General features: G+C 38.8%; 1 protein-coding gene across 17 annotated transcripts in view; it reads left to right on the top strand.

Annotated features, from left to right (window-relative positions):
* The first annotated feature begins 6,601 nt into the window (after positions 1-6,601).
* hmga2 (high mobility group AT-hook 2) overlaps positions 6,602-17,263 on the top strand; it is a 52,171-nt gene continuing 41,509 nt past the window's right edge. For all 17 annotated transcript variants that reach the window (XR_007882530.1, XR_007882528.1, XR_007882527.1 and 14 more), the window contains exons 1-2: positions 6,602-8,352; positions 9,190-9,276. Coding sequence is in view for 1 of the 17 variants with exons in the window: in XM_051392086.1 (XP_051248046.1) it covers positions 8,245-8,352; positions 9,190-9,276 (195 nt within the window). In the remaining 16 variants the exon portion in view is untranslated. The remainder of the gene's footprint in view (positions 8,353-9,189; positions 9,277-17,263) is intronic.

Raw genomic sequence — 17,263 nt, 5'->3', positions numbered from 1 at the left:
TAGAATTTGCAGAGTGGCTGCAGCTGGAGACAGTTTCCAATTTGACTCCACAGACCAAGTTTTCCATGTGAAGGGGGAACAGAAACCCCCGACCTACACATCTACAAGCCACTGTTATGCATGGAGCAGAGCACACTACAAGCCAGACCATTCTAGCAGTTTGGCCACCAGGTTAATTAGCAAAGGTTATTAGCAAAAGAAAGGTTCACTGCCCCCACTGCAATAGCACTGTACACTATTTGAGCCAGTGCACTGACTTTGTTGCACTTACAAGAGACCAGGCTGTCAGTTGGATTAAGGAGAATAAAAGATGTTAGAAATGTGCCCAAGCTCATCTAGCAAAGGACTGACTTGAAGAGGCCCTGCCACACATGTAAGGGAAAGCTCTTGTCTTGTGAGTAAATGAGAAAATCAGCAGAGCCCAGAGACACACCTTCAGAGAGCTCCACAGTCTACCACTCTGACTCTGAGATACTGTACTGGAACTAAACGAACCACCACACAGAGTGCCCAGGGCTGCTATCTCTAACTTACCTTCAGTGAAACACAGCAAACGAAAGGTGAGCAAAACATCAGTAGTCAGGTGAACCTATAAATAAAAAAAACCCTAACCCTAACCCTAATTAAAAAGGCTCACCAGGTTACATACAATATATTCCTCAGGGGCAGAGAAGCAGTATGCCGCTATCAACATCACTGGCCCCTGTCAGAAATGGAGAGCCAAACCAAAGGTTCCAAAGATGGCCATCTTCGACCGGCACAGCTCCGTCTCTTGAAACCAACCTTTTTGCTCTACAGGAGTAGATTGTTTCTGCCCTTTTTTAGTCAGTTTAGAAGATGCAATGATAAGAGATGGGGTGTGATCTTTAAGTGTCTAATGACATGTACATCTTGACCTCCTACTTTACCAAGTGTTTTCCTCTCCTTTGGATTACCTGTGTGTGTGAATGAAACCAAGTAAGTTTATATTTTCTATTTGTGTTAATGTGTAGGATTATATGCCCACATTTTATTGAAGCTAAACTGAGCTTGTTATGTTTCTAATACTAGAAATTCAGGTGTTACATTTCACCAGTTCATACAAATTTCAAAAGACTCTTTGATTTGAGGCCTGTAGTTCCAGCTTTGACTTGTTGGTCCATCTTTTCACGGTCTTGACCACAGGCTTAGCAGATTTAAGTTTCTGCCTGTATGTTGGATAAGATGAACCAGACAGTGATCAGAGAGTCCCAAGGCTGCATGGGGAACAGAGCGATTGGCATCCTTTATTGTTGTGTAGCAGTGGTCCAGAATGTTAATGTCCCTGGTGGGACACTTAATATGCTGTCTGTATTTTGATAATTCATGACTGAGGTTTGCTCTGTTACAGTCCCTGAGAACAATGAGCAGGGAGTATGGATGTTTTTTCTCCAAGTATGTTATCTGGTCAGCCACGTGTAGTAACGCCTCACTAACACTGGCCTGAGGTTGGACGTAAACACCAACCAGAATAAACAAGGAAATAAAGGGTTTGAGGTTTATGAATAAGTGAGGGCTGTATGATTTGCAGAGAGCAGAAAATAGAACAAATCAAACAAAAACACAAAAAGTACTAGAGAGCGCAGTACCGGTGGCGACTCTCCGTGGTGCCAACTCTCCGTGGTGCCAACTTGATGTTTATCAGCTCATTGCTGTATGCATTGTGATTGGCTTCTCATTAAATGCATCCTGATTGGCTGATTATCAAAGGCACACTGATTGGCTAACTCTTAAATACATCTGGAATGGCTTATTGTTTAATACATCCTGTTTGGCTAACTCTCAAATACATCTGGAATGGCTTATTGTTTAATGCATCCTGATTGGCTGAATTTTAATGCACACTGATTGCCTGCTTGTTAAATGCATCCTGATTGGCATTATGTTTAAATGCATCCTGACTGGCTTAATTTTAACTGCATCCAGTTTGCCTGAATGTCAAATGTATCCTGATTGACTCAATGTTAAATGCTTTCTTATTGGCTTATTGTTAAATGCTGAATGTTTAATGCAATCTGATTCGCTGAATGTTAAATGTATCCTGATTGGCTCAATTTCTGGGCGGTCAAATTTACCTCTTTCTCCCATTGCATGGCACTACATTTAAAACAAATTTTGATGTCTAGTGGTCTGTTTCTGCGCAAGGGAGTTTTGATCAGGTAATTACAAACATCTTGCCAATCCATGGTATAGGTGTACAAAAAATGTCACAAAATATCCACTTCTGCTGCCATTCTTTCAAGTGAGGAAGAATTTCTCATGAGCATGGAAGTTTCTCGTGCTCACTATAGAGGTTTCCTGTGCAACCAAGAACCTAATATTCATAGATAGGTTTTTATCCACAGATGATGTGGGTTGCCTTCCATGGAGTCTGCCATGTTGAACCATAATGCTATATTCTCATATGTGCGCTGCCCAAGGACTACCGATGTCACAAATGTAAAACCCAAATGCAGACTTTGAGGCTGAACTGATGCTGATGGTTTAATAACATAAGAATTAAATACAAAAAAGGCTTATGGAATAGTCAGGCAGGAACAGATCAAAACCAAGTAAAACTAATCAGGGTAGGGCAAACAATCAACACTGGCAAGAAAACAGACAAAGGCAGGAAGTGAAGTAACACAAGACAGATAAGAAAGTACTATTTCAACATAAAACAGGAAAAAAATAACCATAACAGTAGTTGGAAATTAATAAATATGACATGTTTACATCATATTGACGTTAATTAAGCCTTGGCCTTAGATGTGTGTTTTGGATCATTGTCATGTTTTTGCTACAGTATTCTGACTGATAAGCTAAGCTTTGATGATCTTCTTGTAGCCCTCACCTTTCTTGTGTAAAGAAATTATTTTCTTTCTCAGGTATTGTGACATTTCTCTTCCATTGTATGCCATTGAAATGGGAAGGGGTTTTTGCCCTTTTATAGTCAGCTGTCTGCTGGACAGTATTTTGTAGTATAGTATCCCATAGAAAATGTTGATTCTGACAAAATCTGTTGGGGTATACTCATTTATGCTGAGCATTATATATATATATATATATATATATATATATATATATACACACACACACAGTAATATTAGTATTAGCAGTGGGAGTCAAGCAGGACCACAGCAGCAGGCACCACCAGGATCCGTGAGAACCTGCGAGACGAGGTAGTACAAAATCTCCTGGGGAAGAAGTGAAGTTAGTAACAGGAATGTGTGCAGAAAGAGAGGAAGAGAGAGGGAGTCCCCCAACAGTCTAGACCTATAAGACCTTTATGAAACCTGCCTTCACCTCTTCCATTCTTAAAGAGTATCAGAGTCAGCAGAGGATGGAGGAGAGGGGTGCTTACCCTGCTTATTATTTTCCATTGCAACAACAGCTGAATAGCTATCTGATGCACCTAGGTCATGAGTACTGAAGGATTTCATGTAACATAGCAAAACCGTTTTACTTCTGAATCTGAGGTGAAGGGAAGTTACTCTGGGGAGGTGAAGAGTAGCCTATAGTCTAATTTACAGCAAGCACAACTCACCTGGTCTGTTTACAGTAGAGTTCCTGGAATATCAAATCTCAAAGACTATTAATAGACCAGAGTATCCTGGAGTTTAAAAGTCCACTACACTAACCCTTTGTTTGTGTTCTAATTGTCCTCTAAGGAAAAATACATCAGGCCCAGATCATAATTTGTCTGAATAAACACTGTCCATGTCACCTCTGACATACATACTCCCAAAGACACACATACACATATACAGCCTCACATGTGGATATCTTATTTTATCTCCCAGCATATATATTTGTTCAGAGTTGGGATGAGCACACCGTGAGCATGAGAAACTGTGTCTGTCTGCTATATTTAAGTAGTTTAAGCACACCATAGTGGTGCAATGCCCTGAAAATCTGTTGGAAAATAATCTCATAGTAGATTGAAACAGAACAGTCTGAAGTGTTTGGCAGAGGTCCTTGCACTGTGTTACATAAATACATCACATATCTGCTGCTGCTTTGATGGTGCCTGGGAGGAACATATCTGGAGGGGAAACAGTTCAAACTGACTTTGGTCAAAACCATGCTATAAGTTCTCAAAGGGATATCCTGAAATAGTTGGCAAACAGGTGGAAATTGTGCATTTGGTGTGGGCACATTAATACACATTTGATGCTCTGCATATTTTGGGCAGCAGGACGGTGTATGCGATCAAAAATAAACTAGTGTGTGTGTTCATGGTAATGAATGAACATGTCAGCCAATGCAATCGTGTGACTTAGAGATGTGTTTAATAGTTATTACATTACTGTTAATAGTTTTAACAGTTTTGACAACAAACAGGCTTTGGAAACATAATTCCTGTTTATAGGATCAATTCATTGTTAATTTAAGTCTTTTCGTGTGATTTGTTGATAATATATTCCCTCTGCCTGCATCTGTTCTAATCATTAACTCCTTTTTGGGACATGCTTTTGCTCTTAAATATAAATGTTTGTGTGTATTTTAATCAGATTGGTTATGTACCTCTTAAACTCTGCTGTACCTATTGGTGGCTTCATCTAATTCATGTCGTGCTGTCAAGCATCAGATAAATATGTATTTTCACTGGTCTTGATCTAACATTTGCAACAGTACCAAATATGTCCATCTGAATGTGTATAAAATGACACAACACATGTATATTATGAATTGCTGCAGGTATAAAAATTGTGTCTTTGAAATTGAACATTTTATACATTGTCATTTTTAATAGTATAATAGTAATAATAGTTTGAACTTGGAACAAAGTGATACAGTAAAAAACTAAAATCTAACTAAACAAAAATCTAAATTTAGTTTTACAATTTATATAAATATGATACAAATATGTCTACTTTGAACATTTATACTGTACAAAAAAACTTATTGGAGATGACGCTGCTGGATATTTCAGTCTAAATGATTTAGCTGTTGGCTGACAAGCAGTTTGGCCAAGAGGCTCTTCTTGTCTCCTTCAGTTTTTTTGTATCTCCCCCTACTACTTTACACTCTTTGTAGAGGGAAGAATTGTTACTGTAAATAATGTGTATGTATGTATGCATGCATGTATGTAATATAATAAATGGAATGTATTTGTATAGCGCCTTTCTAGTCTTCTGACCACTCAAAGCACTTTTAGACTACAGCCACATTCCCCCTTTCACACACATTCACACACTGATGACACAGCATCGGGAGCAATTTGGGGTTCAGTATCTTGCTCAAGGCTCAATACTTCGACATGCAGCAGTGAGGAGCCGAGGATCGAACCTTCCGATTAGTGGACGACTTGCTCTACCTCTGAGCCACGGCCACCCCGATATGTCTGTAACAATATATAGTGTTTTACAGTTTATTGCAGTGTACAGACTCGAGTTATGGTAAAGATTTGCAAGATTTTATTGTAATCTTTTAATCCAATTTAGTACTTATAGCTAGTGGTTGAATAGTTAATAAATGGAAGGAAGTTTAAGGAGGTACACAGAGATTTTAACTGTTTACAGTGGTTGTTAACAAATGTATGCTTCGGTCATGAAGCATCTGGTGCATAAACAATCAATATCTATCTCATTGACAATCTAATGTAACCCAGTAGTAATCACGTAAAATATGAATATGAACTATTTATTTTCTTAATTACTTACATGTATTGATAAAGTATGTATTTATTTATATATACTACTTCTAGTTTTTCAGTCTCCTGACAACAAACACCACTCGAAAGTTCAAGGAGCTTAGTAAGTGGATCTAAGTTAAAAAATTTCAATCAAAAGGACACTCTACAATTTTCATAGTTAAGAATGAACCATTGAGGTCAACATGATTTGGGAATGTGTATAAACAGTTAAAACATATTTCATGGTCCAAGATCACAGAAAAAAAACAAAAAAAACAAAAAAAAGAGTTACTCTCATCTCAGTCCCTGAAAAAGTGAATGCCAACAATGATAATTAAGACATCACTACTTGTAGAAGCGAAGCTTGATAAGATTTCTCACAATAATAATTACAAGAATATTGGCAACAACTGCAGTAACAACAACCATAAAAGCGTTACTAATTACTAATTCTGATGTATTTATTTGGTCTGGATGAGAACTTCAGCCAAAGAAGGTGAAAGGTCACTGGCTTAAGCAGTATAATGGAAGTCCTCTTTGGCTGTTCACTCTGCCACACATACACAAAGCTTTCCATTTCAGTGCAATAACACATTTATTTCCTTTTTTCATTGTGCCTCAACTGGCTCAAACAAAGCTGCGTGCCCAGCACTAACGTGTGCATACAACCACCCTTGGGTAATGGATCTGTGCAGCCATTGATTGTATTGGTTGGATGTTGACGCCGCTCTGTCTGAAGGGGAGGAGTCTGCACAGAAACCCCTTCTTTGGGGGTCTAAGGGCTGTTTTTTATGAATGAAGTGAATGCCAGCTATGAATTAAGCTCACACTTTTGTCAATAAGTCCTCTGTTGAGGAAGTTTTGCACTTATGAAAATTTATGTTTTGTACAACAATGTGCATTTTGATGATATTGCTGTTAAATTTTTAGAAAGCTCAGAATGTGGCTGTATTCACTGTACATTAATCTACTTTTGCAGGGCTACAGGACCGTGGGAAAGGTCCTCCACGTAAGATGCTTTATTCTTTGTGTCTGTTGTTCTTATGTAATTGATCTCACTCAATGTCCAGGGTGGAATGCTTCAAAGCCTTTGCTGCACCATTCCATCAAGTGAAAATGTTCTACATGCCCCCTGCATCAGTTAAATTCAAATCTTTGAAAACTTTGGGATCTCTCCTAGAATTAAAAAATAAAGTTATGTGGGATTGAACAATGCCAGATGAATGCAGTTTTCTATCTTGAGAATAAGTCCCCATGTAGCCGTATGTACTGTACTGATGGAATAAGGGAAGGGGCATGCATAACTACATACATAACTTTTGTTAAGGTTACAGAAATATTAATGGACTGGAACCTGAGGGAATGTTACAGGGATGTATGTTACATGTTTGCTGGGTATGTGCCGGAGCCTTCCTTCATGGACATGTCAGAAACAATTCATCGTTCAGGTTTAACTTTGTTATGCTCATTGTTATTGTTAATGTAAACAGAGAGACACCACTCACAGATTAACTGCATTCATGTGTACTCTGAATGATAGCAAGGTTTGTGGACAAGGTTTCAAACAAAAAACAAAAGGACAAAAAAATGAAATGTTTGGCTTCACATTTAAATATTTGGGCTACTTTTAACCTGGAGAGTTTGAGAACATTTCACATTTTAAAATGCTAATTTTCACATATGCAAAATGATACATTTCAAAATCACTGTTCTTTGTCCACATAATTTTTTTCCATGAGGGAGCCATTGTTTTCAAATGTTACAATCCAAGTTATTTGTTGTTTAGATGGCAGAGTTAATGCATAAATAACTTTTATTTAAATGTTCAAGTCAAAAGGTTGGAAAATTACAAAAAATATCTCCTTGATTAGTAGCCTAACAGTAGGGTTATTATGGCAGCAGCTTGTTTTCATTCTTATTTCAGTGTTGAGGCGATAGCCTATTTCCCTGACTTTAACCAAGCACTTCGTATTTCAGAGGTGAACACTGAATGGCTGTTCCGTATCCAACAGCAGCAGAGTCCACTGAAACGTGTGAAAATGTGAATTTAATTCATAAATGCGGCCTACCGCTTCTGGCCCGCAGCCAAGATTCCGTCTCTAACTCTGTTTTCTCTGGCTCCCATCCAGCTCCCCCCACCCTCCCGCCGTTGTTATCCACCCACGGGAGAGGTGATTTCTTTCTTTTTGTTCTTCTTTTTTAAACCTATATTCATTCAGTGGTTCCTCGATTTGGAGTGGGCTGTAGATGCGGGATTATGACCACGCTTTTCAGACAAACCGTGCCGAGCTGTCACGCATCGCTGCTGTATGGTCCTTCCCGGTGCCGCCGTGTGTTGTAGCCGAGTTTGAGTTGGAGCTGATCGGCGTCAGACTCCGCTGTCCCCTGTGTTCTCTTCTTAAGCTCAATGAGTCAAACTTCCAGCTGCTCCCTGGCTTGTCTTATCAGCTTCAAAGCGGCCAGTGCTGCTGCTTGTGGAAGACTTTCAAGTGGACAACAGACCTGTTAAAGTGCCATTGAAACTATCCTCATCGACTCCCTCTGTTCATTTTTTTTCTTAAGTCCTTTCTGTTTACCGGTAGAACGGAAGCACTTTAGCACCGGGAACCATGAGCGGACGCGGGGACGAGGCCGAGGAATGCTCTGGCTCCCAGGAGCCCATGGGGGCCGCGGAACCCCAGAAAAGAAGGCCAGGGAGACCGAGGAAGCCCCTAAAAGTAAGTATTGAGTGTGTGTGTATTCGTACCCCCTGTGAACAAGCAGATGTCCTATCGGTGGTATTAAAAATGAAATAGCCTACAGATTATATCTGCACATTGTGTGACCAATATGTGGTGCTTTTTATTGAAAATCGCAAATGGAGCATATTTATTCTTAAAATTATAATTCAGCAGGGTGTGCAACCCACCTTAACTTCTTCCCTGATACACCCTGTGGATCGTGTTAAGTTGCCTACAATTAGGCTATCTTTAATGGAACGCAATTTACAAATGCTTTTTTGAAATAGACCTACTTTAATGCTGAATATAGGCTACATATGATGATTAATGCGTATGTTTCCAGTATTGGCTCTGGCCATGATTTTTAATTAACAATTTGAGTGAAAAGAAAAGTACTGTATAGGGAAGAATCTGCTGATCGTCTGTCGGTTGAATCATGACAACAAGGGCTTGAACGCGTTTGTATTTATAGATGTGATTCATTGGTGAGTCATACCACAGCTGTATTTTACGTAGAGTTAGCTTATCATATATTTCACAATGAGCTACATCATACCATCATGAAGTGGCACTAATACACAGCATTTAAGTTATTAGGTTAATAGAAATATTGATGACAAAATGTACGATGGTCAGTATGAAATATGAAAGTGCAGAATCAGAATGAATAAAAAATCCCTCTCTTTCATTCCTTCTATGGTGTGTACACATGCACACATCATTGCCACATGCATACACAGGCATACACACACACACAAACACACAACCTTTGTCCCTCTTTTGGACACATAAAGCAGTGACTAAATAGCATAACATGTTTCCCCTTCCTTTCAGGAGCCCAGTGGAGAGCCTGTTCCCAAGCGACCTAGGGGTCGCCCCAAAGGAAGTAAGAACAAGGGGCCCTCAAAGGCAGCTCAGAAGGTGAGGAGCCACAGCACCTTTGTAATGTCACTTTTGCGGACATTCAATGATTTATATTCCATAACCCATACATGGCTTAAGCAGTGGACGTGTGTGCGCTCAATAGCTGGGATTCCATCAGCATATTTTTATGTGGATTTTAAAGTGTTGCATTAGGACAAATTGGATGGAAAAACTATTTAAATAAACATCCTTAATTTCTGAAAATATTGGGCAGTTTTTGCCTTTTTTGAAAAAGAGTTAGTGCACTTAATGGGAGATGGATACACTTTTTCAAAAAAAGTTTTTACTAGCAACCATTTAACTCACATGACTGATGTGAGTTAAATGGTTGTTTCTGCTCTCCTCATCGCTCCAATAATACATCTATGATCGTTTGGTGTACCATAAGCAAGAACATATTTTATAATCCAGGTCATTCAGATTTCCGTGCACACCCAGAGCTCGTTCTCCTCAGTCCTTGTTACTATGTTTCTTTAGCCACAATTTCATCCAAATATGACTTTTTTCTTTGTTCCTTTTTTGTGCTTTTTTATTTTTGTTATCTCATACACAGTCTTTAATGATTCTTGCAGGATTTGTGTGGTTACTTAATAATCACTCTAATCATAATCTACACTTGTGTTCTCTCTGTTAATAGGTTTACATTTGAAAGATGTAATTTCAGCATTTGTATGTCAGTTAAATGAAAGCCTCAGAATAACTTTTGATACCTTTACCTCTGGTTTGTACATGTTTAAGCTGCTCTAACCAAAACATTTTAGCTTAACCTTTGACTCAATCTGCAGCTTCAACACTGACCAGCTACAGCACCTCGAAGGGTCAAAACTCAATGGGTTCCTATGGGTTTAAAAATACAGTCACCACTAGGTGGACACATTGCATGCCATTGTGAGCAGCACATATACTGTATATTTTCTACTTAATTAATGCATCTAATAGCAGTAGTTTGATGAGCAGGGACAGCTAAATGTAGCAGTTAACTTAAAAACAGAATACATATTTACTCATTCTGTTATACATTTTATTTGCCACATTTATATGCAGTCATGTTCAGGGTTTTGATAAGACGATCGTGGTATATGATGGTGGATTACGTAAATACTAGAGACACCTTTCAGTGCAATGCAGTTCAACACAGCACTGACCATGGCTTCAAACATATTGTAGCACTTTTGTATCGAATTGAATTGGATTCTTTAGTTGGTCATAATAAATTGGTGGCTCAGAGTAATTCTAATATGAGTGACAGCATAGAACATGACCATATGGAGTCTATTTCAGCACTTTTGACCAAAATATTGAAAATGTGCAAAATGTTCAAAACAAATGGTAAAGGTTTTTCCTAAATGTTTGAAGATGTAACAGGTATGCACAATTAAAATAAAGGGAACAGTGAAATCTGTCAAGAAAAAATACTGTAGTTGATACCCTGACTAGGTCTGGGTACTGAATCTCAATATTTTTGATACTCACTGAAATGTGTCTGCAGTGTTGAAAACTGTCAAGTATTGAAATATGGCAAAATATGCCATGGGAACTTGTTCCAGACAGTTTTTGATTTAAATCAAAATTATTTGGGCAAAAATGTAATGCTGCTTGTGTTTAAACAGTATTTAGACACCACTATTAAACAATTATATAATACTAAGCCCTACATTACCTAGACTGCTAATGTTGGGTCACTGAATGAATATGTATATACCGCTGGAATGTCTTTGTTGATGTACACAGAGAAGGGTGTTTATAGGTAAGAAAAACTGACCCAGAGAAAAGCATTGGAATTTATGGGTTGTGATACTATACATCTAAGCGAGGCCAGGGCAATCACTGTTTCTTCATTCATTAGTTAGATGAAGCTGTGTTAGCCTCATGGTGATAGCAGCCTTAGTGCTCCCTTGCCACCATGAACCACTGTAAACGTTCCTAGCACATTGAAAAGTGAACCATTCTGCTTTCGCCAGCCTCATCTCATCTGTGATTGTTATGATGAACACTGAAAATATATATCTTTCCAGATGAAAGGAGTCCTGGGTTGGCCTACACCTTTAACATATACTCTTAAAAAGTTCACTTCCCCTCTCAATATTAATTACCTCTGCAATGTCTGACATATATCATGGCATCTTGTTAGAAGAAAAAAAATGTACTGTACACTTTGACTGGACTTACTTATTAACTTACTACAAAATACAGACTACTTTCTGAAAAAATATTGCATTACGTATAGAAAATGTCATGTTTAGATTGAATACATGCAAATTAGATTTCAGCAATCTGAAACTGTCCTTACCAGAAAATCACTTAAAGCAACAGTAAGTTACTTTCTACCTTGAAAAAAAACTACTAATTTCCCTCACAGTCATTCCCTGTGCCCCATATGCCTGTTCTTGCACTGTGTAACTTAGGTCACTGGGTTGCAACAAGTGCAAAATACTTTATGGCACTAGGTCACAAACTATAAACTATGTCACTGATTTTGGTGATACTGGATCATATTTTATGGAACAAATGTTTTCTTGTTTTCCCTCTGATATCCTGCTGCTGTTCTGCCTCAACTCTCAGTGAATTACAGAGTTTCCTGGTGAACAGTAAAGTAAACTGCTAACTACAGGCTGCTCCTTAGGTAAAGAGAAAAAGAGAGTGACGAAGCAAGAGGCCACCGGATATGAGTAAATCTCAGACTGGTTTTTACTCATTTGCCAGAGCTTTGTGAAGTAATCCGATCTGTTCTGAATGGCCACACACACAGAAAAAAGCCTGTGGTGTTGTGTAGTGTCAGTGTGATGAATTGTACAAATGGGAATAATGGTTTTCACTCTCACATAGTCTCTTTTTGCAGGTTTTCACGGTGTTGCACTGGGTTGTTCTCACGAAAAGGGATAAAAGTAGTGTGTCAAACCCTGCCTACTTTCACACCTGCACACACCTGGCCAGTCACTGTGTTAAATTGACCTGATTTAGATTGTTTTCAATAGTTAAATATATTGTTAGACAACTGTCATAGCTAACTACTGTTAGTCAAGACAAAGATGGTTGCCCATGTACAACACGAGGCTAGGCATGTCCCCAGATTCTGTGAATTAGTAGTTATCTGTCTCAAGTCTCTTCAGTCATAATAGTGTGAGGTTTCTGGTCTCCCACACAGACACTGATTCTTATATTACCTCCGTTCTGAACTATATCAACACCAAACAGAACCACAAGTTAAGGACTGAGGCAAGGCATCTAGGCCACCTACCCACACTGCCCCAACTAGCAACGCCTCCTTCTCTGATGAGCTTAACAACTTTTATGTCTTACAACTGGGAGTCCCGCAGACCACCAGCCCTTCACATTCTCTGTCCCCAACATATGTTCTGCACTGAGCAGGATTAATGCACATAAGGCTGTTGTATCTGAGGGCATACACTGCAGCCTGCTCAGGACCTGTCCTGTGTAGCTCACTAAGGTAACATCCATCATGCCAAAACACTCCACCAACCTAAACGACATGTTGCAGTCACTTCCATCGCCATGATGTGCTCTGAAAGGCTATTCCTGGCTCAACTTGAAACCCCTTCAATTTGCCTTCCACCAGAACAGATGTATAGAGGATGCCATGTCTATGGTGCTACACTTTTCCTCCCACCTGGACAATAGCAGCACCTATTTTAGAATACTGTTCATTGACTTTGCTTCAGCCTTCAACAACATCATCCCCTCCAATCTCCAAACCTGACCTTGGCAGTGACACTTCCATTTGCAAATGGACACTGGACTAACCAACAGACCCCAATATGTTAGACAACCACACTCTATTTCCTCTTCACCTGTGACTGCACACCTGTGACATGGTCCCAATGCCATTATCAAGTTCGCACACATCAACAATGAGTTGGCCTACAGGGAGGAGGTCCAGCACCTCATCCTGGTCCTCAAAATCAACAAGACCAAAGAGCTCATCATGGAAATATCAGTGCTCTGTCTCAGAGGGTGATGAAAACTGTGATGAAAACACATCACTGGTACTCCACTCCCGCCATTGAGGCTGTCCAGCAAAAGTCCAGCCACCATGACCACAATTTTTCTCTTAACAAAGTAGTACAAAAAGTATCTTTCTAAGTCCAAACCACAATCCTTTCTTTACCCCAAAGTAATTTTTGCGATAAACTTAACTCACGATTCAATGCAATTCATAATATTGGGTTTACAATATGATTTTCACACAATTTTTTAAACAAAATTCCTTTATTACTTCCTTTTATCAGACAAAAAATATATTTTCTAATTTAGGGTGCAAAGCAATCCATATTTACTTCTCATTCTAATACTGGGATGTAGCACATCGAACAAGCAAAGTCAAAAGTAGATAGCGCCCCCTGCTGTTTAAAAAGAATATCATGATAAATTTTTTATCTCAGTGATTTGAATACATTTACATTCCTAGCCAAAATCGAACCAAATCTTAACCCCAGCAGTAGTATATCAAAAAATGGTCGCATTAATATTTTTGTTTCGCTGATTTGTAATGGTTCTGGAAGGCAATTATGCTGAAAGGGCCATCAGATCCATTGGTATTCGGGGCTGCTCCAGACATGTCAGACATCTTTCTGCCCAGACATATAAAACACACTCATGATTAATTAAACAAGGTTTTGTCTTTCAGTCTATTAAATCTCCACATTAAAAATGCAGCATCCCAAACAGAGTACTGGGATTACAGTACATGGATTGGCTAGCCAGTAATGTGATGTGTCATGATAGACCTGCTAATGAACAGCACATTACAATAAATCATCATTGTGTTGTATCTTTATACACTTCTGATTCTCTTTAATACAAGCTGGTGTTATGAGAGGCAACTGTATGTTGTGAGAGCATGTATGTGCACCTTGGAAAACCCATACACACATATATGTCACTGATACTAAATAACTACTCAAAGTACGCTATACAATCTCTCCTGAGATGATCGATCAACACCTGGCAAGACAGCAACTATGCTGATCTCCTATAATGTTTGTAACAGATCAGTAGGATTCATAACTGTAATACAATTACTGAACTTTACTGAAAATTCCTTACATTACCCCTTACAAATAAGCATTACAGTCATGCCTGACACATTCTACCCAACACTGGTCATCCCGAACAGTTGGAGGCAAAAGAAAGATGGCTTCTAAATGTTTCAGCTATGTGAAAATGGTCTACCGTGCTTGATAAAGGTTATACGTATAGGTTGTAATTATCTCCACCAGGTGTAAGCCTGTTTTTGTTAGCGTGTGTGTGTGTTCGTGTATTTGTCTGCAGCTTTTTTCACATACTACTAAACCAATCAGCCTCACATTTATGACTGTATGCTCAAGTGCCTCATGTGGTTGCGGTAATTACCAATGCTGAAAAAACTTGAAAACTATTTTTTTGACTGTTCTGTTTTATTAAACTCCTGACTCCTCACTCCGCTTAAAGGTGGAGTTAGTTATTCTGGACAAGGATTGTTGATTATTGAGTCTCAGGATGTCAAATACGGACACTTTGGGTTCCATTCAAGGTGCCAACTGCTCATCAGAAACAGAAATAAATTAAAGCTGCAAGCAGCGTTGAGCGGGACCTCGCACTCCACGCAACTCGGGGTGTGCTGCAGCCGCGTCACGTGCCGCCGTAACACGTATGGACCACAACATGAAAATCTCACGTAAATCAGCTCAAAATCGCCGCACAGCGCTTACTTCCTGTTGCCAGTAGGTGGCGCTATCACTATGTCTGAATGATGTCATGTAGACATGTTCAAGGCGAGAGTGTTATCAAACACGTGAAGTTTCATTGAGATTGGACCACGTACGCTGAAGTTATGAGGACGTGTTCAGGGCAAAACTGTTTCAGAATATATTAAGTTTATTGGAGATTGGACATTGCACACTGAAGTTATGAGCACTATTTTATGGCGAATCTGCTGAAATCGACAAGTTGTCACTGGCATGCGGTTTGATTTACAGTCACAAATAGCTCAACTCAGCTGAGCTCAAGCTCATCAGTTTGTATGACGACAGAATTCAAAGTGTCCAACTTTGACCTCACGCCACAGACACACCGTTCAACGTACAGTCTAAAATAGCACAACTTTTAATCAGCACCATTTTTTGACTGTACTGACTAATTTTGAAGTAGATCCGATAAATTCCCTAGGAGGAGTTTGTTCAAATATAACATGAAAAATCACAGAAAATGACCAAAAAAATCAAAATGGCTGACTTTGATGCCACGCCATGGACACGCCCTTTAATGTACATGCACAAATAGCACAACTTTTAATCAGCACCATTTTTTGACTGTATTGACCAATTTTGAAGTAGATCCGATAAATTCCCTAGGAGGAGTTTGTTCAAATACAAGGCGAAAAATTCACAGAAAATGCGCACGGAATATGGGGAGATTCAGCTCTATTCACCGAACGCGAGGATACAAGGTTTTTGAATGTGCGACAAACTATGCAGAAATTATTTGCGTAAACGCATTTTTTATGATAGTAGTGCCACCTAGTGGCCAACCCGAAAGCGATGCATAGAATATAAAATTTTTCACCAAGCCTGACCACTTTGCCAAATAAAATGGACTTTTCATATATGTTCAGGGGGGCAAAAATGCTATCAAAAGTGAAACAAAGCAAAAACAATAGGATGTGCCATGAATGAACTTACACTCATTCATGGCACAGCATTGGGAGCAATTTGTGCTTCTGTATCTTGCTCAAGGACACTTCGACAGGCAGCATGAGGTACTGGGGATCTAACGTGGTCTACCTCATGAGGTAGAAGATTCTCTTTTGAGGCCCCTTATTTACACTAAAGAACATTATTAATGTTTTTTTCTGTTTGCATGGGTAAAGATAGTCTATGTCCTTTTTTCATTGTTTTTTTTTTGCATTGCACTGTTTAAGGTAATTAAATTCCAAACAACTAATTAAGGCTGATACTATATGCTAATAAATAAAGGAGTGATGATAATACAGAATATGCTTTGACTTTGCTTGAATTTAACTTAGGTATAGCTATGCAGTGTTCTAAGCAGACGGGATATGTGGCAGATGTGAGAACACTCATTGCAACCCTAAGAGACTTGAGACTTGAGACTTGACTTGGACTTGTGATCAAAGATTTGGAATGACTTGTAAGCACTGAAATGAGAATTGTTACTTGCTGGAATTAAATTCAGTTACTAATCAGCTCTATGCCGAAATATTAACCTACTGAATAGCCACAACTTCCACTTGGACAGGCTCCGATCTTTAAATAGGTAACATCAAGTATGAATTATTTAGAGTTTCAGCTTATGTGACTTTCTCCATAAATGTAGATCTATTCTGTTGTTATAAAGCTGCCTGATTGCTTGTAATGGTCTAAATAAATAATTGAGACATTTGCTTCCTTATTGACTACCTTTATACAGATAGGCAAACTCAGGATGATATAATGATACCATTACACTATTCTATGCAGCTTAAAGAAAACTATACTATACAAAAATAATATTATAAACTTGTTTGCTGGTTGCACCTGACAGTTGAGCTGGCATTGCAGTAGGGGCTTCACCATCTTTAACAATTTAAGTGTCATCATCTTGCTTTTCTCTTCAGTAATGTTACTCTTGCCCCATCTCTCTCAGTTTCAATTCAATTCAATTTAGTTTGCTTCACTAGGAAGAGTGTAACAAAGACGATATTGCCAAAGCATTAAGAAATTATAAAGTAAAAAGAAACTCAGTAACGCCTTGTGGGAATTTCCTCAAATATGGCACCAACATCCACTTGGACTCAAGGATGAATAGAATTTGGTCGTCGAAGGTAGAGGTTACTGTGACCTCACTAAACATATGGAGCTAAAACTGTGACATTCAATTTCAGAATTTAAATAAATTCTGGTATTGGAAAACAACCTCAACTGAAAACGTGAACATTGAAGTATTGTATTGGAAAAAGTTGCATTGACACTGAAAAAAGATGTGAAAA

The sequence above is a fragment of the Dicentrarchus labrax genome, unplaced genomic scaffold (genome assembly GCF_905237075.1).
Source record: "Dicentrarchus labrax unplaced genomic scaffold, dlabrax2021, whole genome shotgun sequence".
In the NCBI taxonomy this organism is placed as follows: Eukaryota; Metazoa; Chordata; class Actinopteri; family Moronidae; genus Dicentrarchus; species Dicentrarchus labrax.
Note: the sequence above shows the minus strand (reverse complement) of the source record. Positions and strands in the feature narration are given on the sequence as shown.